This window comes from Mesoplodon mirus (genome assembly GCF_964341445.2).
Source record: "Mesoplodon mirus genome assembly, chromosome: 14".
Taxonomy (NCBI): Eukaryota; Metazoa; Chordata; class Mammalia; order Artiodactyla; family Ziphiidae; genus Mesoplodon; species Mesoplodon mirus.
The window spans coordinates 77,247,571-77,271,036 of NC_138990.1; the positions used below are offsets into that span (position 1 = coordinate 77,247,571).

Sequence of the window (23,466 nt, forward strand, 5' to 3'; positions counted from 1 at the left end):
ATTAGTTTTTTATTTATCCTGTTTATTTGTTAATATATATTTTCAACCTAAGGACTCTTATCTTTATTGGAACATTCTTAGCCTTTTCTCCTTAGTATTGCCTCTGCCATTCCCACTATTCTAAACTTCTAGAATTTCTTTTTTCTTTTTTTAATAAATAAATTTATTTATTTATTTGTTTATTTATTTATTTTTGGCTGCTTTGGGTCTTTGTTGCTGGGCGCGGGCTTTCTCTAGTTGCGGCGAGTGGGGGCTACTCTTTCATTGTGGTAAGCAGGCTTCTCATTGCGGTGGCTTCTCTTGTTACGGAGCACAGGCTGTAGGCACGCGGGCTTCAGTAGTTGTGGCACATGGACTCTAGAGTGCAGGCTCAGTGGTTGTGGCGCACGGGATTAGTTGCTCTGCGGCATGTGGGATCTTCCCGGACCAGGGCTTGAACCCGTGTCCCCTGCATTGGCAGGCAGATTCTTAACCACTGCATCACCAGGGAAGCCCTAGAATTTCTATTCGGTGTGTGTACTTCTCAATCTATCTTCTATGTCTCTTACCTTCTTTAAAAATATTATCACTTTATTTCTCTGTACTACATTCAGGGTCAGTTCCTCAGTAATATTTTTCATTAGACAACTGTCGCTCTTTGGACAGGTTTCTAGGTAAATCACTGAATCAGGAGTTTATGGCTGGTGACCTTTTATAATATATGTATGTAGGTAGGAAGGTAAGTAGGTAGGTAGGTAGTTAAATAGGAGGATGGGTCATCTGCTGATAATGAAAGATACCAGGGTAAAATGAAGGAGACAGAGAAAGTGGTGAAAGTCACTGAGATAAGTAATATCATTCATTTCTTGGTTAAAAAGCTTTTATCTAAGATTTTTAAAAATAAAAATCTAAGTAAAAGAGCTGATAATCATAGTTTTTATGTTTTCCCTAAGCATTAAAGAGAACTTAGTTGTATTAGCTGAAAATGTGAGTTTGTTTTGTTTTTAACTTTATGTTGGCAGAAGATAAAGAAGAGAGGTATGAGAATTAGAAGACCTGTATTTCATTTGGTCTTGGTTTTGCCAGAACTTTCGATGAGTTATGTAACTTTGCCAGAATTTACCTTGCCTATTTTTTGGTATTATATTGTTTTTATGAAGATAGTTGAGATGATTGATTATAAAAAGGTTTTGAAAACCATAAGCATTGGTCATAAGATACAGAGATGCAAGAGTAGTGTAAACCACAGATTTAAATTATTTGGGAAGTATCATTTTTATGCTTATTTTCTCTAAATTAAAGTGGATAATGTGTTAGAAATATAGTATTGTTTTAAGGAGATATATGTATGCTTTTCTTTTCTTTTTTTTTATTGTGGTACGTGGGCCTCTCACTGCTGTGGCCTCTCCCATTGCGGAGCACAGGCTCCGGATGCGCAGGCTCAGCGGCCATGGCTCACGGGCCCAGCCGCTCCGCGGCTCATGGGCCCAGCCACTCCCGGACTGGGGCACAAATCTGTGTCCCCTGCATCGGCAGGCGGACTCTCAACCAATGTGCCACCAGAGAAGCCCCTGCTTTTCTTTTTAAAATAGTCTAAGTATTTTATTTTACTTGGTTTGTCCCAATGAATTTACTTGGTAAAGTATTTTTAGAAAAACATGTGGATGAAATATTAGTCATTTAAATTAGATCATATCTGTATTCAACATCTATATATGAATAATTTATAGAGCTTTATTGTAAGTGCAGCGGTTCTATGTAATCTAAAGCAGATGATTTTTTGTTCTTTTAAAGGCGCTAGAACTAAATTTTATTATTTGATTTAAGATAAATTATACGTAATCTTTTTCTTGTTTGGCAGGCAACCAGATAAACTGGTGGTAGTTTGGACGAGAAGAAGCCGAAGGAAGTCTTCCAAGGTTTGTCTGTTTTCTAAATTTCTTACCCCAATGTTGAATTTGACTTTTGGTCAAATTATTCAGCTTCTCTGGTCCCAGTGAAGAATATTTTAAAATATTACTTGATATTTTGGGTTATTTCTTATTATCTAATGTACTAAAATGATTGATCAGGTGCTGTATGTAATCTTGTTACTGCAGTTCCTAAAGCAGGAGCCAGTTACCTGAGTTTTGATTTTGGATTTGGTATCCTTGAATAACATAATAGTTATTTAACTTCTCTGTGCTAGGATATCATGAAATAATGATTAAATAAATATCACTTACAAAATTATACCTAGGATTACTTTATTCACATTCCAAGAGGATGAAGTTAGGACACACATAAGGAATGATGAGTTATCTGAGTCCATTGCTGGGTTACTGAAGAGGAGTTGGATTTTTCAAAGGTTTTAATTTTTTGTGCTTATGGCTTTGTGGGGAGTGGAACAGAATTTTATTTATTTATTTATAATTTAAAAAAATTTTTGGCTGTGTTGGGTCTTCGTTGCTGCACGTGGGCTTTCTCTAGGTGCGGCGAGCAGGGGCTACCCTTCGTTGCGGTGCATGGGCTTCTCATTGTGGTGGCTTCTCTTGTTGCAGAGCACAGGTTCTAGGCATACGGGCTCAGTAGTTGTGGCTCACAGACTTAGTTGCTCTGCGGCACGTGGGATCTTCCCGGAGCAGGGCTCAAACCCCTGTCCCCTGCATTGGCAGGTGGATTCTTAACCACTGTGCCACCAGGGAAGCCCAGAACAGAATTTTAAAATGTTCAGTAACAATTCTAGGTATTTAAAAAATTCCAATCTATAGACAAGTAAGTATGAGTATATTTTAATAAGCACACAATAACTACAAGCATGTTTATTGAATGTTGGTTTTTCCGTAAGTAGACTTATGTAAAGAAAAATTTATTCTTTTAACTGAAATTAAATTTTAATTTAATTTAATTTCAGAATTAAAATTTTTAAGGTCATCTTTTTAGATTTTATTTTTATTGAATTAAAATTTATATACGGTATAAGTCACAGATCTTAATTACACAATTTTATGAGTTTTGATTAATATATAGTTATATAATTACCACCCTATCAAGATATAGACTATTTTCATCACCTTTTTCCTTTGAGTCCTCTTCCAGTCAATTCCCAGTCCTTAGAGGCAACTACTATTTCGATTTTTCTATCACCGTAGGCTATTTTTGCCTGTTCTTAAATTTCACATAAATAGAATCATGCAAAAGTACTTTTTATGTCTGGTTTCTTTTGTACAGCATGTTTTCGAGATTTATTCATGGTATTGTGAATATTGGTAGTTAACTTTTTTCATTGCTGAGCAGTATTCCATCATGTGCATATACTGCAGTTTGATTTTTTATACATCTGTTGATGAACATTTGATTTGTTTCCAGTGAATATTCTGAGTATTCAACTATTGTGAATAAATCTGTTGTAAACATTACTGTTCAGGTATATTGGGGGACAAATGTTTTCTCTTGGACGAATAACTTGGAATGGAATCAATGGGTAATAGGGTACATACATTTTGAACTTTTAATATACCCCCACCAGCAATATAGGAAAGGTCCAGTTGCTTCACCTCATGAATAGCATTTTCTTCAAAGCATACGTTTGTAGTTTGGGGGCATTATATTTTGGACATGTAATATTTTCTTATCTATTTACAAGAAGGGGTTCTAAAAATAGACTTAGGGTCTTCTGTCAGTTTTGCTCAGTGGGTCTTAAGCTTTTGTGAAAAGGAACAATATTAGGTCATCCACTAAGTATGATAGAAGAATCTGAATATAACTATAAACATTAGAAATCGACCCTAAATGTTTTTAGCTATCAACAAAAAGTGATTTCCCTCTTTTAGAAACTAGATACTAATTGTTTTCTTAAAACATTATGAAGCATAATGAAATACTTTAGATTAAAGGTTAATTCAGAATACCCATATTTGAAATTAAGTATACTTTTAATTACATTTTTGAAAGTCAGTCAAATAACTCTTAGGTCCAGATTCTATTTTATATTGTATCAAATATTGATTGAATCCAGATGGTGAAATACAAACATAGGCTACAGGTTGATTTTTCTCGAAATATAATATTTTCTAGAAGGAACTATTTCTTTTTTTTTTTTTTTTTTTTTTTTTTGCGGTACGTGGGCGTCTCACTGTTGTGGCCTCTCCCGTTGCGGAGCACAGGCTCCGGACGTGCATGCTCAGAGGCCATGGCACAGGCTCAGCAGCCAGGGCTCACGGGCCCAGCCGCTCCACGGCATGTAGGATCTTCCCGGACCGGGGCACGAACCCGTGTCCCCTGCATCGGCAGGCGGACTCTCAACCACTGCGCCACCAGGGAAGCCCGGAACTATTTCTTATTGGACTAATTTTCCAGTTGTGATGCTCTTAATATTTCAAATCCCTTCTGGATATTTTAGAATCATTGTATTTTCTCTTGAAACATTATAGGTGTACTTTTGAAAAGTTTATGAGAACTTACAATGTGTTGTTTATTATAGCATATACATAATATGTTCATGTATATGTGAAATGCTGTTCTGTAAATTGTTCACAACAGCTAAATAAGGACATAAAAATCAGTTCCAGAAGCTATGAAATAAATGATAATGATATTATTGTGAAAATTAAACAAATAACTTTTTTTTTTAATCTTGAGAAGCTTGAGATCCATGGCATTTTGGAATTAAAAAAAAAAAAAAACTGTCTCCAGCTATTATTTTTTAAAATTAGCTATCACTTATATTAAATCCACAGACTAGAACCATTGTTTTCTTCTGAAAGACTCTTCTGTTTTCTGACATTTTTTCTTTGAAATATTTGCTTGGTAAGTCCCATTGAAATCACTTAGGGGGAAAACAGATTTCTGCAACCATTGGCCAGAAAATAGTCTAGTTTTTACTTTTAACTGTGTTTCTGGCAAGAGTTTGAACTACACAGTAATTAATTTTCTTTGGTTATCTGTATAAGTTATTATTTATCTTGCCTGATTCTGAGTATATCTACCTTTTTAAAAAATTATTTTATTGAAGTACAGTTGATTATCTACCTTTTTTATATTGGTGGATTGAAATTTATAACTGACAACTGGATAACAGATTAGACAGTAAAATAATAAAGCACATTGCCTTATTTAATTTAAAGTTTAGTTTTCAGTTTATTGCTCACTTTCTTTGGGTACATGTCTATTTTTCTAATTAAATATATAAAGAACTCATTGCTGAATCATTTTTTATCGAGAAAATAATAACCATGAGTAATTATCCCAATATGCAGCTTCCCCACCTCTTATCCTCAAGTCATGGCATTTATAACAGAGATTTTTTTCAGGCTGCAGTTGATTTGTATATGCTTAAGTAAATTATTTTTCAGTACAGTGTTTGACAATAGTAAGCAGGGAGATTGTGATAGACAAGAAGAATTATGGCAGAATAGTCTGTTGCCTTAAATCTAGTTTTCTAAATTTAAACTCACAGAGAGATGGGAGAGTTCCAAAGGGAAACAAGAGCCTGAAAGTCCTCACCAGCTTTTGGATGGCATTACCACCTCTACTTCCCTGCTCTGTGGTTGTGCTATAGCCTTTATCAATGTGCTGTGGTATCATGAAGGGGTGGGTATAGTTGTAGAGCTTTGACTTATGACCATGATGTGGACAGCTCTAAGGTAAATTTATATGTGACATCTTAAACCTATGGGTAGATGCAGTTTTTTTTTTTTTTAATTAATTAATTTATTTTATTTTCGGCTGTGTTGAGTCTTCGTTTCTGTGCGAGGGCTTTCTCTAGTTGCGGCGAATGGGGGCCACTCTTCATTGCGGCGCGTGGGCCTCTCACTGTCGCGGCCTCTCTTGTTGCAGAGCACAGGCTCCAGACGCGCAGGCTCAGTAGTTGTGGCACACGGGCTTAGTTGCTCCGCGGCATGTGGGATCTTCCCAGACCAGGGCTCGAACCCGTGTCCCCTGCATTGGCAGGCGGATTCTCAACCACTGCGCCACCAGGGAAGCCCCTAGATGCAGTTTTATAAATTGAAAATCATCAATTTAAAAACTAAATGACAGTTATAAATTTTCAGTGAAATATTTTGATTCTGTAGGAATCAGAAGTAACAAGTGAATATTTACGGTGTGTTTAGTTCCATATTAGGTACAAGTCTTTTAGGTAAGATACGATATGAAATAATTTGAAAATAAGGCATTTTATAGAGTCATTACTCAAAATTGAGAAATGTGACCTTTTCCTTAGGTCTGCCTTTGCTAAAGGATCTGTGATATGATTAAAAAGTGAAAAAAAATATGAGTGGAACTGGATAATGTGGCTTCATCCTTTCTGCCATTAACTGTACTAGGATGCTGGCAAATGATTAAATAACCTGCCTTTCCTGACTCTACTAAGGAGCTAGCTAAATAGCTGTATGTGTTTTGTACCAAACTATTTTCTAGGGAAATCCTTTCTGTTACTCTGAATAAAAACTGATCAGGGTTCTTGTAGTGCTGATGAGTGCCAATATGAGGTGCTTTTTAAAAAATAAAGTTCTTAAGAACCTAAATTCCCGTCTCAGTTGATTTGTACAGTTAGATGTTTAATACCGCAGCTACTTTTAGTTACCTGTATTAGACTTTTCATTCTTTTTCTAGCTTCAGGTTCTTTAATTCTGTTTGAGGTAGAAGTTGTAGTAAGCTCTTCTGACTAGGAACACTTTTTTTTTTTTCCTTCATGTTTGCTGCTATATACATCCATAGTTTCCTCTCCAGCAAAATTTACTGATTCTGTTTTCTGCCTAGTATATAATAATTAGCTAACATTATAAAGCTGGCATTGCCAGATACTCAGCTGGACTAATTGATATTGTTACACTGTCCTAACTTAGCTAGGTGTACAGTCCCTAAAAAGACTATCAGAAAGCCAGAGCTCTGTCTTAGTTTGACCTTTTCTCTTGCTGGGAAGAGATGCTGGATAGAATGGTCAGAAAATGGCAGCATACTAGCAGCTTGGGAACTAACACCTTTCCATCTCTTTTTATTAAAAAAAGAAAGAGGGCTTCCCTGGTGGCGCACTGGTTGAGAGTCCACCTGCCGATGCAGGGGACACGGGTTCGTGCCCTGGTCCGGGAAGATCCCACATGCCGTGGAGCAGCTAGGCCTGTGAGCCATGGCCGCTGAGCCTGCGCGTCCAGAGCCTGTGCTCCGCAACGGGAGAGGCCACAACAGTGAGAGGCCTGCGTAACGCAAAAAAAAAAAAGAAAAAAGAAAGAAAAAAAATATTTTAATTCATTAAGCAGATTGTATTTTTGTTTGTTTATTGGTCTAGTTACCATTCCCTGATCCAAGACTGAGAATTTAAAGAGGTCATTTAGAGGATCAGCATTAGGATACGTGAGGAAATTGCGTGGTATCACCATCTTCTAACCCTGCCCAGTTGTTAGTTGGTCTCCACATTCCTTGCTTTTCCCACTCTTGACCTCTGTGTCATATACATAAATGTTAAGACCTTCGGGATAGAAGACTATTTTCTTGACTACTGTGTGAATCAGAAATAGAGTTTGTTATGATGTCGGTTGGGTGAAGAACTCTGAACTTGAAAATCATGGAGCTGGTTCTCCTACTGATTATTAGTATGGCTTCAGGCAAGCCATTTACTCTTTAATTGCTTCAATTTCCTTATCTGGACCTGGTTTAGATCTCCTAAAGATATTTTCAGGCCTAAAATTCTTTGATGGTCTTTTTTTTCATTCAGAATTTTACAAAAACTCTATCTTTTCTGCCATGGCTAATAAGTAAAGTTCAGTTATTATCGTCTTTTTTTTTTTAATGTATCGGGAGACTATGAAAATATAATTATGGGAAGTTTGAAGAGACCAGAGAAATTGCTTGATCTACCATGACAATACATGAGAATTAGAGTTGTCATAAATCTTCAGAATTAAATATGTAGTCTATGTAGAGTTTTGATAAAACACTTCCTAAGATGGGCAGCAATTTACTTTTCAAAATGGATATTGTTTACTTTGTGGAGTTTTTGTTCTAGGACTGTCAACAGGCATAGAAATAGGCAGGGGAACAGAGGAATCCCTGGAGATGTTTTTTAATCAGCAAAACTCAGTTCTTTACCTTTGGCTATGGTGTGCTAAGTCTCTTGTGAGTCTCTACTTCCCTTTCCTCACCTGAAGTTTTGTGATCTGGGGCAATGAAGAGAGAATAGAGAGGAAGTTATTGACAGTTTAGCTGGAGTGGGAGTAGTTTAGTGCTGCTAAACCTATATCTTGTGCTGGTATTTTATCTTTTATTGAAGTATAGTTAACTTACAATATTCTGCTGGTATTTTAACTAATAAGATATGATAAGATTTGCACGGACATAAGTTTCCATGATCTTGATCCCTTCTCGGTTCCACTTCCTGGGTTCAAATCCAACTTTTGCCCCTTACTTGCTGTGTGATCTTGGGCCAGTCTGTGCCTCAGTTTCTTCATGTGTTAAATCTGCTCCCTGACATGCACCTGCACTCATATACTTTAGCTCCTTTCCTATTATTATGGAAGAATCGTCTGTGCTCCGAGCAAAGGCCAATCTGTCCCCTTTTGTACTGTTAAGGACATTACTCTAGCAATTATTTCTCTTCTGCATCATTAAATTTTCCCTCTTAACTGGATATTTCTCATCAGCCTAAAAATATTTTTCTCTTATTTAAAAAATTCTCTTCTGACACTATTTCTCCCACTAGCACCAACCTATTTCTCTCTTTCTCTTTCAGCAAAACACCTCAGAGGAGTTGAATGTACTTGCTAGCTTAGTTTCTTTCTTCCTGTTCTTTCTTGAATCCATGCTAATCCAGTCAGGTGTTTACCCTTGTCACTCTACTGAAACTGCTCTTGTAGGTCAGTAATGGCTTCTGCTTTGTTAAATCCAGGGGTCATTTTCCAGACCTCATCCTATTTGACCTGTCACCAAGATTTGGGACAGATGATTGTTCCTTTCTCCTTAAAACATTTTCTCCACTAGAGTTTCAGAATACCACATGCCTCTGCTTTTCTTTCTGCTTTATTGACCCTTCTTCGCTGATTCCTCCTCATTTCCTGGACCTGTTATTGTTGTGCTCCAAGGTTCAGTCCTTAAGCCTTTATCTCTCTCTCTCTCTCTTTCTTTCTCTCTTTCTTTCTCTCTTCACTCCCTTGGGATCACATCCAAGTTTTAAGTATCACCTGCGTGCTGATGATTCCCAAATTTATAACTCCCGGCACATACATCCAGCTGCCTATTTAAACACCTACACTTGAATATCTAAAAGGCAACTTAGATGTAATGTGTATAAAGCTGAGTTCCCAATCTTATTTTCCAAACTTGATCCTTCAGCAGTTTTGCCTCATATCTGTTAATAGCAATTCCTTTTATGTACTTGCTCAAGGGCAAAAGCCTTAGAATCAGCCTTGGCTACTTTCTTTCATACAATCAGACAGAAAACCTTATTGATTCTATCTTGAAACTATGAAAAAATACATGGAATCTGACTACTTTGTACCACTTTTCTACCACCCCAAGCCAAGTCACCATTAGCTCTCCACAGGATTATTGCAGTAGCTTACTGGTCTCCCTGTTTCCTCTCTTACATCTGAAGCCTAGTCTAAATACATTTGCTAGAGTCAAAAAACATAACTTCATCATTCCTCTGCTTAAAATCCTCCAGTGGCTTCCCATCTCACTCAAATTACAAGCCAGAATCTTTGGAATGGGCTGCCAGAGCTTCATATGATTGGGCCCTCCGTGATTTCTCTAGTCTTATCTCCTGCTGCTCTTCGTTTTGACCACTCTGCTCCAGCCACATTGGCATTGTTGTTATCTAACTGCCTCAGCACCTTTCCAGTTGCCGGTCCATCTCCCTAGAAAGCTCTTCCCATGTTTTATAATATCTGATTCAACTCCTTACAGTCTTTTCTCGTCACCTGCTCATTGACACTTTTCTCTGCTTAACCTGTTGAAAATTGTTACTTTCTCTTGCCCCTTCTATCCTTCTTCCCTACTTTCATTTTTCTCCACAGCGTTTCTCTCTACCTAACATGCTGTCTGTTTTACTTAATTATTTTGTTTGTCTGTCTCTTCCTATGATTCTGAAAACTCCACTAAGGCAGATTTTTTTTTTTTTTACTACAGTTCCTAGACAATGCTTGGCAGATAGTATCAATTGAGTGAGTGAATGAGTGAATGAATGAATGAATAGTAGCTACCTCATAGGGTTCTTATGCAGATTGAATGAGTTAAACATAAGTAAATTCCAAATATGGACTGACATATAGAAAGTACTTCTTAAGTGTCAGCTTTTATTACCACCTTCATAGCATGTCCACGGACATGAGAGATGAAGATGAGATGAAGATTTAGTTGAGCTGTCTTGGCATACCATTATGCATTAGCTTTGGCTGGAAACACCACCACGACGGAAGACCTAGAGTGGTGACCCCCACATTTCAGGGGGTTCCTTAGGGAGCCTTGATAATCAATATTTACAAAGAAAATCTTTAAAATTATAGGCACTAGAAACATTAACTGTACAAACTGCTTTCTTCTTTACTTGACCCAAATAAACATTATGGTTTAGTGGGAAATGATCTTAAATGCAGACTATACAATTAATTTTTCCTTTTAAAGAATGAATTTGCCCTTAAGTTCCTAAATCACCAAGTAATTTTAAAAATGTTTCTCCTAATAAGGTTTTTATTCAATGCTAAATAGCTTTTGAAAATATGAGGCACCTCATTTTTGCATCTTCTTGTGTGTGTGTGTGTGTGTGTGTATGTGTGCGTGGGAGAGGGTAAAGGTTTGTTTACAGATAGTAATCTGTAGCTACCATGTGATATAACCGTCATAGCCCAAGTTTAATGCTTGAAAAGTTTTATTTGACTAATCATTTTTGTTTTAGGGAGACAGATCTAATGGATAGTTAAATAAGGTCAATATATTTTTGTAAATTATTAACATTGCATTTCCTGTACTTCAAATTGAAGCCATTATTTTTATTCTGGTAGGCTCATAGCTGGCAGCCTGGAATAAAAAATCCATACCGTGGTGTTGTAGTGTGGCCTGTTCCTGAAAACATTGAAATCACTGTGACACTTTTTAAGGTAAGTTCCAGTTTTATAAGTTATAGGATTTATTATATCATCATAGTTCTAAATGACGGAATATTTCAGTATTCATTGTTCTATACATTTGGGTGCTTAATGTGCAGTAAGGACCTTAATGTGTGTTATTTTTAGAGATATAGCAATTTATAACAATGTAAGGATATCAGGATGTTTCATGATCTATAAAGTCCAAATAATTTGGGAGTCTTTTTGAACTTATTCCAATTAAGATCAATTGGAATAATTCTTTTACTACTTCTTATATTCTACCCACAGGGAACTTTAAAGTGCTTTTTCTGTGGAAAGCTGAGGTTTGTGGAATTCTTAGTCCTGACCCTCAGTTTGTTAGCCTTGTTTGACTAATAACAAGATAGGTTTTTAAATTAGTGTATGATAAATATTTTATTGATGTTAATGTAAGAAGATAAGTTTAAAATTGATTTTTGATAAATATTTTATAAATGTTAATATTTTATAAATACTATAGCTTAAAATAAAAATTCTGATAATAAATTACAAGTGCAGGTCCAAAAACATAGCTGTGCATATAGCTAACTCTTTTTATATATGTTTTTTCTTGAAAGTTTTCCTTATTTCTTAACATTATAAAATAGTCCTCACACATATGACAGTTATGCACTAGAATATTTACTTTCCTAACCAGTTCCTTACCTGCTCAAAAAAAAAAAGGTGGAGACAAGTATGTCTCCGTTTCAGCCTTCTTGAAAGTGGTGCAGTTAGGAAACAAATGCTTTATTTCTTCTTTGAATCCTTCCAATTGTGTTGACGTTACTTTTGCAGAAGGACAGAATGAAGGAAGACATCTCATTAAGCACAAACATAAAGTTTGTGAAAATCCACTAAAATGCTTTGGGATATGAAATCTAAGTTGAGCAAAGTTATATGGCTTAGAGTGTGAAATCACTGTGTAAAAAAATACTTTTGATTTTGTAATCCAGTATATTAATTCATATGTTCTGGAACTACTGCAGGGATCAATAGAACAAAACAGTATGATGAATGTTGATGTACTAACCCATGAATGGGACACTACTTTTAAATGCTCTGTTTCATAGATACTCTATTTTATCAGAGATTCTTAACACTTTATGTATATTTTATAGTTTTGATATTATTGTTATTGGATCCTTTATAGTTTTGATATTATTGTTATTGGTATTATAACTTACTTGATTATGCTTATCATGTATACACGATACTTGATGTGTTTGTCCAGGGAGAAATAAGGGATGAGACTGTAGCTGCTCTTCCTTTTTTTTCAGGAAAGATCAGAACCATCCTGTTACCCTTTAGTCAGCTGTCCTAAAAGCCTATTATTAAACCCCCCTTAACCATACCTCTCCTAATGAAATGATATAGTAAGATTGGTAGTTAACAACAAGACCTTTAGAGTACTATTTCATTTAATTCTTACAGCAACCCTAAGGTTCTGTAATTATTCCCATTGTGCTGATAAGGAAACTGAGACTAAAGAAGAAGGTAACTTGCCCAGTCACACTGTGATTTAGCCCTGGGGTGGTGGTTGTTCGTTTGTTTTTGATTTTGTTTTACATTGTATGGCCTGTTCTGTAATACAAACCACTCTGAATATAGATTACAACAGCAAAATCTCTGACATGCTTGAGGAAGACTTTTAAGTACTCTCTTGTGTGTTTTTGATTCAGTCTGTTTATATTGGTAAAGCAAGTGAATGGACATAGTTACACAACTTTAAAAATAAATGATGATAGAGAACAAGGGGTTAGAAGAGAGCCAATAAATGGCTGACAGCCATGTGTTTGGGCAAAGGATATGCACTAACTGAGTGATTCTGAGTTGAAAGTGGCTGTTGAAATGTGTTACTTGGAGGATTAGGAGGTGAGTGTAGTTTTCAAGTGCTGATGAGAATGTTCAGCATATCCTATCACTGACCTCTTATGTCTTTAAGTGTTAGTCTGTAGGGGAAAAACCCAAATACCCCTTCCTCCCCATTTTGCTGTATTACACACATTTCTCTTCAATTGTGCTATGGAGGCAAACTTGTGACCATTTAAAATACTTAAATAAATACTTAGATAAATAACTTTATCTTCCTGACTCTATGTCTTCCCAGAGTTCCACAGAAAAGCAGAAAAGTAAAACAAAATAAAATAATTTTTCATTCTTTCATGGTAATTTTTTTGGATCTTGCATTTAAAATATTCAAGTGGAAAACTCTTTCTTGTTTCCCCCTTCCTTTCACTTAAAGTCTCACAATTTACTTAATCCTGAAACTTGTAAATAGGAAAGGACTGCTCTGAATCCTTTTTGTCCTAGGTATGGTATTCACAGAGTTGTGCTCATAGACAATGTGCTTTTTAAAAAAGTTATCAATATATTTCATTTTTCTCTGACTTAACCAGAAATTAATTTCTTTAGCCTGCATGCTTGATTTTGATTTTGAAATTTGAATCAGATTGAAAGTAGCTATTTCTAGTAAATGAAAAAAAAAGCCTTTTAGGGTTTTGAGAAGGAAAACAGCGCTTTAAGCCATTTTCAATTTTTCTCTTTAGTGTAATGATAGTAAAAGAGACACTAGAGGGTAGAGAGTAGGATATAAAGAAGACAATTGATTCAAGCTAGAAGCAGTTTTTACTACAAATGTTTTTGTTTAGTCAATAATTAGTTAATTGTGTACATAGTCCAAAATGAACATTACTGTTGCTCCTTTACATCTTTTTAGTGACTTTGCCCTATCAGATGTGTCCCTTGGTCCCATTAAAATTATTCTTTTAAGGGTAATATATCATCTCTGTTTCTAAAAAATGTTGCATCAGCTTTGAGAATTAATGTATATCATATATAAGTTACTATTCAATATTTGTTAATTTGTAAGATATATATTCATTAATTCATTCATCAGGTATTCTTGAGAAACCATTGTGTGCCAGATACTTTTCTAGGTCCTGGGGACACAGAGATAAAACTGAATCAACAACAGGGCTAAAAGCCAGACAGACCTGACTGTCTTATAATCTATTGCCTTTTACCTTTACTTATTCTAATATCTGTGGAAATTCTATACAATCCCACCTAGTCCAAATGCCTCCTCACTCATCAAGCTTTTATTGTTCATTCCTCTAAGAAATGTATTGTCTTCTAATCTTTAGTAAAACCATGTATTTCATTCATCATATATGTATTTATATTAGTTGTTTGTCTTCGAAGGCAAGGACAACTATATTTGAATCCATATAACACCTCTACAATTCCTTGTATAATAAGTAGCTAATAAATATTTGTCAAATACTTGCAAAAGTATGCCTCATATAGAAAAAAGCTGCATTTGGTTGTCAGATCTGTTACCCTTTCTCAGGTTTCTGGTGGTGGAGGGCGGATGGGGGTATCAACATCCAATTTGCCATTTTGTGTAGATTATGAAGTCCTTTGCAGTACTTCGAAATTCCAGATGTGTATATAACCTCTGCACCAAGAAAACCTTGCCTCAAGTGATACTTTAAGTTTAAAATACTTAGAGGTATAGAAATGAGGGCAGAGTTTTATATGGGCATTTAATATCTTAATAAAGTGCTTCTTAGTAGTTCACTCACTAAGTTATCTGAACCTGGGTTTCTTTTTTTTTTTAATTTTTATTGGAGTATAGTTGATATACAATATTGTGTTAGTTTCTGCTGTACAGCAAAGTGAATCAGTTATACATATATATATATCCACTCTTTTTTAGATTCTGTTCCCCTGTAGGTCATTATAGAGTATTGAGTCGAGTTCCCTGTGCTATACAGTAGGTTCTTATTAATTACCTATTTTATATATAGTGTGTATATGTCAATTCCAATCTCCCATTTTATCCCTCCCACCCCCCCTTCCCCCTTGATAACCATAAGTTTGTTTTCTACATCTCTGACTCTATTTCTGTTTTGTAAATAAGTTCATTTGTACCAATTTTTTTATATTCCACATATAAGCGATATCATATGATATTTGTCCCTCGGTTTCTTTTTGTATTGTTTTAGATGCAATGATGGAAGATAATGATATGCATTAACATAAGTAAAATAGAGAATTTCTTAGTAAAAATAATGATTTAAATTTAGATAAGTTATGGAAGTTTCTTAAGAGTAGGCCATTCTGCCTCTCCTTTTTTAAAAAGTTGGAAAAAGCTAAGAGCAAGGCTGTTTGTATTTTCTTAACTGGATTGACTGAATTAAGAAATGTATTGCAACTTTATATTTTACTTTTGTTACAGGATCCTCATGCAGAGGAATTTGAAGATAAAGAGTGGACATTTGTCATAGAAAATGTAAGCTAATCATAAATTCTGTCACCTTTCATATTTTTGACTGTATAAATTACTAAGGTACATTAGCATTTTGGTGGTGGGAGAAATGTTGCCTTATAAAAATTAAATAGTGATTTGTAACTTTTAGAATTTTTTAAATGAAATGATAGCCGGTAGCAGAATTATTTGTAAATATTTTTGTTAAAAATATAGACGTAAAAATACTCTTCAATGCTGAATTATGTATATGCTCTATGTATTCTGTTGGGGGCTTGAGGGAAGGATCATGTCTTATTCATCTTTTTATCTATTTAGCATCTGATATGGTGCTTCTCACATAACAAATGCTCATTGAAACATTTGTTGAATGAAATTATGAATCATCTTAGAAATCTTTTTAAAAAAAGTATATGCTTGGGCTTCCCTGGTGGCGCAGTGGTTGAGAGCCCGCTTGCCGATGCAGGGGACATGGGTTCGTGCCCCGGTCTGGGAAGATCCCACATGCCGCGGAGCGGCTGGGCCCGTGAGCCATGGCCGCTGAGCCTGTGCGTCTGGAGCCTGTGCTCCGCAATGGGAGAGGCCACAACAGTGAGAGGCCCGCATACCGCAAAAAAAAAAAAAAAAAAAAAAAAAAAAAAAAGTATATGCTTTAACTCTTTGGGTTGAGGGATTCTAGAGTGGTACTTTAATAATCATCTTCAGTTAGTTTACATATTGTGGAGTCCCAGGTGACTTGCAGGCATATAGTAGTTGTTTAATAAATGTTTATTGAATGGAGATTAGGGAAGACAGGCCATGAAAATACAGTGAGAAAGAATGTGGATTCTGGAGTCTGATAGACCTGATTGCAAGCCCTAGCTCTTCCATTTATAGGCTCTGTGATTGTGGTAAGTTTCTTAACTTCTCAGCAATCAATTTACAGGTTTGTGAGGATTAAATAATTTCAATGAATATTAGCTTTTATCACTGTCTTCGACATCATTACCATGATTGTTATTAAAGTTCTAAAGTATATTTGTAACAGTTTTATAACATGCTTTATAACAGCATACTCTTCCTTTCTGTGCCTGACTTTGTTTTATATCTCAGTGGTGAAAGGAATCTTATACTTTCTCCAGCAGTAGCTGGGCCATTTTTAGACATGAAGATCTGGGAAGCTTGGGAAGGAGGTCAGGTCCAAACACAGTGGAAGGAGTTCTGATGGCTGGGTATCAAGCCAATGTCATTGTGTTATGGTTCACACATGTTAACAGTTCTGGATTTTCTATAGTAATAGGTTTGAACACTATACTTGGAATAGCATTGAGGTTTTAAAAACAAACTTACATTTCTTGAAATTGGTTACAGCCTTAAAAATCTAGCTTTCATTAAGTTAAGAGCTTCTCCCCAATGGATGGTTTTACGGTTTTCAATACCCGTGGCTCTACTATACGTCTTTGTTAATTTGATGTACTAAAGAATTAGCCAGTTAATTTGGGGTTGTAATTAATGGTAGAAGTATGTAAACACTAACTTTATATTTTTTTAGAAAGGTGTTCTTATTACACCTCTAATTAATCTTAGGATAGAGGCACAGCAGTTCTAAATTTCTGAGGAATAGGTTATAAGCTGTTACTGAAAGGTACAAGTTAAAAAAAAAAAGCTATATGATATAGATCAGGTTTGGATGCAAAAGGCATTCAAATCTATAGGATTTTAGGAAAAATATTTTTAAGTTCTGTGTTATATATTTTATAAAAATATTTTAAAGGTCTATAGAGAAATACTAAAATTAAAACAGTGAGATTTAAATGGATCATGAGATAAAGAGGTATATTTTGGATTATACTTTCCATACTGGGGTATGTGTTTCTCAAGTCGAAGAGTACATTTATATCCTTTTTATGAAAAATATATTTAAGCCCAGCAGCTTATTTTGCTCATTTGCCTATTTATTACTCAAGTGATTGAAGTTGCTAGAAATCTGACTGTTAGGTAAGGGAGTGGCCATAGGAGGAAAATGGAAAAAAAATACATTAGCATTTCTTCTTTCCAAGTGTTTATTATTAAATTAGATTCACAAAAATTAATAAAAATAATATAGATGACTTTTAACTATTATTCATATTGTTTATAAAACTTTATAACGCCAACATTTTAATTGAACTGTTACTAGAGGTTAAATTTTACTCTGTCATCAGAAGATTTTGGAGACCTTACTCTGAGTTACATTGTGGAGAGAACACTGCATTTGTGGAGATTTCCAGCCATCATTATGCTTTTTAATAGCTGAAAGATTTTCTACCTTCTTGTCATCCTTCCTCCTCATATTCTTATTTGAAAAAAATGCATTTTCCTTTCTCCCATATCATAGTATAGAGAAGACTTGAGCTTTTGATTGGTTAGAATTGAGTATAAATCCTGATGTGCCTTCAAAGCTGGTGACCTTGAGATTATTTTCTAGGACTTAATTTCTTCATCTGTAAAATGAAAAGTTTCTACTAAATGATCTCAGAGGGATTTTCTAGGTCCATGACTTTGTTTCAGTCAATAGGAATATTTTTATAAACTTTTTTGAAAATTATCTTTTTGTAGATCAAATTTTTGATTTTCAAGTTCATGGAGAATGAAATATTTAAAAGAGTTATCTGGCATGTCATTTTGGGATCAATTAATAACTCCCTAATTTATATCTTTCTTTAAACAATCAATATTGGCATATATATTTTCTGTATATTTTTATTTCTGGAATGGATTATGAGTATTATTGCAAGTTTCCTATTCTGAACTTTTTTTTTTTTTTTTTTTTTTTTTGCTGTACGCGGGCCTCTCACTGTTGTGGCCTCCCCCATTGCGGAGCACAGGCTCCGGACGCACAGGCCCAGCGGCCATGGCTCACGGGCCCAGCCTCTCCGCGGCATGTGGGATCTTCCCAGACCGGGGCACGAACCCGTATCCCCTGCATCGGCAGGCGGACTCTCAACCACTGCGCCACCAGGGAAGCCCTGAACTTTTTTAACACAACCATTCTTTCCCCCTACTCCTTGTTGCTATAATAGTTATTTCCTATGCCAGGATTAGGGGGAAAAAAAAACAAAGAATGAAAGAAAGAAAATTGAATTGTGGTTTAAACTCACTTTTCATGTAAACATACTTTTCACGTATTAGCCTTTGTAGTAGAAACCTAACTTCTCAGCCATAGGTATTAAAAAAACAAAAAACAAAACCCGCCATCTTTAAAGAGATGGTCAGAACTTAAGGGAATCTATGTATTGAAGACCTAATTTGAAGAGAAGTAAAATTAATCAGAATGTGAGAGGAACACACAATTAATTCCTTAGCTCTTAATAATAGTGACAGCAATAATGATGATGATTGCTAGGAACCTAATGCAAGAAAATAACAAATAGTTTATTAGATGAGTTTCTTATGATTTTTTTATTGTTGACTTTTGCCTGTTTTTATAGCAGGTTTTTTTGTTTGTTTGTTTTTGAAGAGGCATTTATGGGATTTGACCTATTTTAATAGCATAATGTTTATTTTTTAAAAGAGGTAAGTATTAAATGTATCCATTATTTACTTACATTGTATAAAGTTACCAGACTTAGGAACTGTGGTGAAATTGTTTTACTCTTATTAATGCATGGGAAAGAGCATGAATGCACATGTTGTGACTAAACCATTTAAAATATATTAACTTAAAGGAGAACACATTAATTTACATACTTTAAATTAGGACAACTATCATAAATTGTGAACTGTTTAATGTGAAAGGATGAGTTTATATAATTAACCCTAAAACAAAACAAAAGTGGTGTATTCTCACATGGAAGATAGACTAGAATTGGGCATGTCTCCCTCTTTAGTTTTCAGGAGGAACTTAATTTCTTTCTGCTGGGACCAACTTCTATATGGTGAGAGAAAAATGAATTTTGAGAATATTTTTTTTCTTTACCTATCCAGGTGTGTTAACTCTTTTTCTTCTTCTGGAAAACCTAGGTCAGTTTTCTGAGGTGCTAAAAGGACTCTTGCTTGGCAAAGTAATAGGGGAAGAGTTCTATTCCACTTATATTTGTAGCCACCACAATTTTTTTACATAGTACCTTTTGTGTACTAGGTACTCAATTATTATATGTTGTTGAAGGAGTGAGTGAATGAATGATTATAGTCAAACTCAGTATCCTGTAAGGTTTATTCTTTTTAAGACGGGAATTAGCATTCATCAACTATATTGAAGAAAAATTCAAAAAGTAGACTCTAGTGGCAGTGAGATACTATGTGAGGGATCCATACGTCATTACAGTAGAGGTTCTCCTGATCAGTCTCCAGTTAATTTACATGGATTACCTCATACTTTCCATTCTGTCTGTAAACGTCCTGGTTTTAATCCCACATGTGTCAACATGGTTAGTAGGCTACTCTCTGACACACTTCTGCACACTTCTCTCACAGGTGAGTTGTAAGTTGAGTTTGACCCCTTACAAGGCCTCGTGTAATGCTGTTGACCCGTTATTGTAATTATATAATTTAATTAGATGTTTCCTAGGCCAGTGAAATATCAGTTTGAAGCATTATTTCATGAAAACCGTTAAAATGCATTAGAAAGAGTTGATAGAAGTGAGTTGTTAAAAACTGCTGTCAAATCTGGTGTGGAAATACAACTGTAAAAAATTGGGAAAATTTATGAAAATCTGAATGGATTTTGCATTCAGATTATTTTTCTTTTGTCCTTATATATTGATTTCATTTAAAAGTGATTGAAGTACACTAATGATACGTTATGGCTGTTGATTATGAGAAAATTGGCAGTCAACGAAATTACACTCAAAGAAGAGGCCATGAAAACTGGTGAATGAAACACATTAATATGTATTAAACAAAATTAAAATGTTTGTGTATCAGTATTTATAATTCTTCCCTTTAATTGACCAATTCTCTGTGACATTCAGATGATTTAAGAGGGATTCTAGTATGAATGTATACTAAGCCATTCTCATGGGATCTCTCTATATACTCATCTATAGGATTAAAGAACTGTTCTTAGAAATTTTCTTTTAAACCTAAATTCAATATAAGTAGACATTACATTTTTCAGGTAGTAGCAGTTCACTTTGCTTGACATCATCATATTCGTTCATTCATTCAGTAGCAGTTAATTCACTGAGTATGTATTTTGTGCTGGGCACTCTTCTAGTTACTGGAAATAGAGTGGTATATAAAGCACATTAAAAATCTCTTCCTCATGGAGTTTACATTTGTGTGTGTGAGAGAGAGAGAGACAGAAAATAAAAATTAATGTATGGGAAATATATACTATGTTAGATAATATAAATATATAATATATGTTAAATACATGTTAAATATATAAGTGCTAAAGAGAAAAAACAAGGAAGGGGGATAGGGATTCCACTGTTACGGTTACATAGATATAATGAGCTTTATTATTTCTTGTAAGGTCTCCAAAAGAGAATTCAGGCATACTTTTCAAATTAATTTGAAAGATATTTTAATAAGAATTTATTAAACCAATATTACAAGGTTCTAGAAAGTTTAACCTTGCAATGCTATATAAACCTTTTCCTAGGTTACAGCTCCCCTCAGTGGTGGATGATGAAATTGACTCTTGTCTAGAGAAACAGTTCTATTCCTGTAGCAATAACATGTTATAATATTGTGCTCTGCTTTACATTTTAATACATGCTTTCTGTATGTATGTTTCCACATTACATACAGAAGACCTAGTGAATTTCAAAGGACTGTCTTTTTCTCTTGTAAAGTCTGGGTTTTGTTTGAAAGTCTCTTGGTAAATTATTGTGACACTGAGAAGACATGCTCCAAAGAGCATTCAAAAATGGAATTTTGATATCTTTATTTTCTTTGCACTTTGTTATAACCCCACAATCAGTGAAATTTAGAGTTTTTGTTTAATATAAAATATCCCAATAAAATGCAGAAGTCTCCAAAATATATTACCCTAACAAATTTATTGGATACTTACTATATATCAGGTACTGTGTGGAATGCTATATACACATTATCTCATTTACTCACTATGATAATAGAAATTATCATACTAGGTGAAGTAAGTCAGAGAGAGACAAATATCATATGATATCACTTATATGTGGAATCTAAAAAGTAATATAAATGAACGTTTTTACAAAACAGAAACAGACTCACAAACACTGAAAAAAAACATCAGTTACCAAAGGGGAAAGGGTAGGAGAGGGATAAATTAGGAGTTTGGGATTAGCAGATACAAACTACTATATATAAAACAGATAAACAACAAAGTCCTACTGTATAGCATAGGGAACTATATTCAATATCTTATAGTTTATAGTAATAAACTGTACTGGAAAAGAATATGAAAAAGGATATATATAGATATATGCATATCTATATATATCTGAATCACTTTGCTGTACACCAGAAACTAACACAACATTGTAAATTAACTATACTTCAATGTAAAAAAAATAAGAAAAAAAACGTAGGAGGAGTAATAAACCTCTATGTACCCATCTCCAAGCTTCAATAATCTTCAATACTTTGGTAAACTTATTTCATCCCCACTTTTATTTCATTCCCACTGTTTTTAAACCAGATTATTTAAAGTTAATCTTAGATATTGTATCATTTCTTCTGTAAATAACGAAGGCCACTTTTGAACACCATCAGTTTGGGAACTTGTTAAAAGTTATTGGCATGTTAGAAAAGGTGATCAATCTAGAAAGGGTTTTTTTGTTTTGTTTTGTTTTTTTAATTTTTTGTAAACTTAATTTCCTTGTAGATCATCTTTCTGACCTGGTAGACCTAAGGTTCAAAATTAACTATTTTGTTCCTTGAGAAGTGATATTATGTGTTCTTGTTTTCATATAGAAGGTATTTAAGTTAATATTAGAAGCAACAAGGCTTTTCCCCCAGCCCCCTTAGAATTAAACTCCTGCATTTAGAATAGGAAGCTCATAGTTCAGACAGCCTTTCCTGATCTTTTAATTATCCTGTCAACTTTCTGTTATATATGATTATGTGAATGGTGACTGTCTGTGTAAATTAGGTAGGGTATTCTAGATATAGCTAGTAGTTAAATGAAGCTTTGTGAGCCAGCTCAATCTCATTGTGGTTAAATTTCAGAGAAAGTCCATACATATACACTTCTTTTTTCCTCCTTCATTTTCCTTATATTAAATATTTAGTGTGTTGTTCCAGTTCAGAAATATCTCAGATTGCGTTTCTGAAGGAAAATTCCATCTCCTTTATTCTGAAGTGACCCTTTGGCTTTAAAGAAAGTAATGGAGATGCTTTTGTTGCACTTAAAGAAAGGTATGCCCAAGAATGATCATATATGCCTTGAGCCTGACAGAATTCTCAAAATCCTAAAATTCTTGTGTAACTACCTATTTGCTTAAATACTTATTTAGTTTTCCCTTTTCATCTTGCCTGTCATTTTTTTGTTAATTGTCAATTTTATTAGATTATATGAATTAGAAGAAAGCAAGTTACCATCTTCAAATCCTACACTCTAAAATTCCTGACACAGGAAGGGACCTTACATGGATTAACATCTAAAGTCCACTGTAAGGTATTTATCTATGTGTAATGCAAGAAACCCTGTGTTAAAGTAGTAAATAAACTACTGCATGTTAAACAGTTTATTTCATGTAGTAGTTTACTTTGTAAAATGTCCTAGCTAACAAATTTAAGTTTTATTTAGCAGCAACAAAGCACTATTTTCATACTATTATGTGTATCTTACATGTGTATGCTATTGGGTAGTCTTTTTGGTTAGATTTTCTGATTTTTGTCCCAGTTCATCATCTTTATTAATGTTAATCATACCTTACAGATGAAGCAAGTAGAACAATATAAAACTTCAGCAGATTAAAGTCTTGGTATTCATATTTGCTTATTCATTCACTAACTTGATTAAATGGATACCATGTCATAGATATTTGCTAGTTATTGAGAGTATAATATTGAAAAAGATATGGCTCCTGACTCCAAGTATCCTACAGTCTGAGAGAGAAATAAACAGGCAACCACTACAATAAAAGTATAGGGTGTTAAATGTGCGCATATAAAGAGTACCTAACCCATTCTTGGTGGGTAACGGGAAGCTTTCTATTGAAAGTGATGTATAAGTTGAAACCTAAA

At 34.5% G+C, this 23,466-nt stretch overlaps 1 protein-coding gene across 4 annotated transcripts in view; it reads left to right on the top strand.

The window, feature by feature from the left end:
- The window catches only part of EHBP1 (EH domain binding protein 1), a 500,368-nt gene that overhangs the window by 214,488 nt on the left and 262,414 nt on the right, over window positions 1-23,466 (top strand). For all 4 annotated transcript variants that reach the window (XM_082643305.1, XM_082643308.1, XM_082643304.1 and 1 more), the window contains 3 exons: window positions 1,841-1,898; window positions 10,953-11,048; window positions 15,298-15,351. In XM_082643305.1, the coding sequence (XP_082499431.1) occupies window positions 1,841-1,898; window positions 10,953-11,048; window positions 15,298-15,351 (208 nt within the window). The remainder of the gene's footprint in view (window positions 1-1,840; window positions 1,899-10,952; window positions 11,049-15,297; window positions 15,352-23,466) is intronic.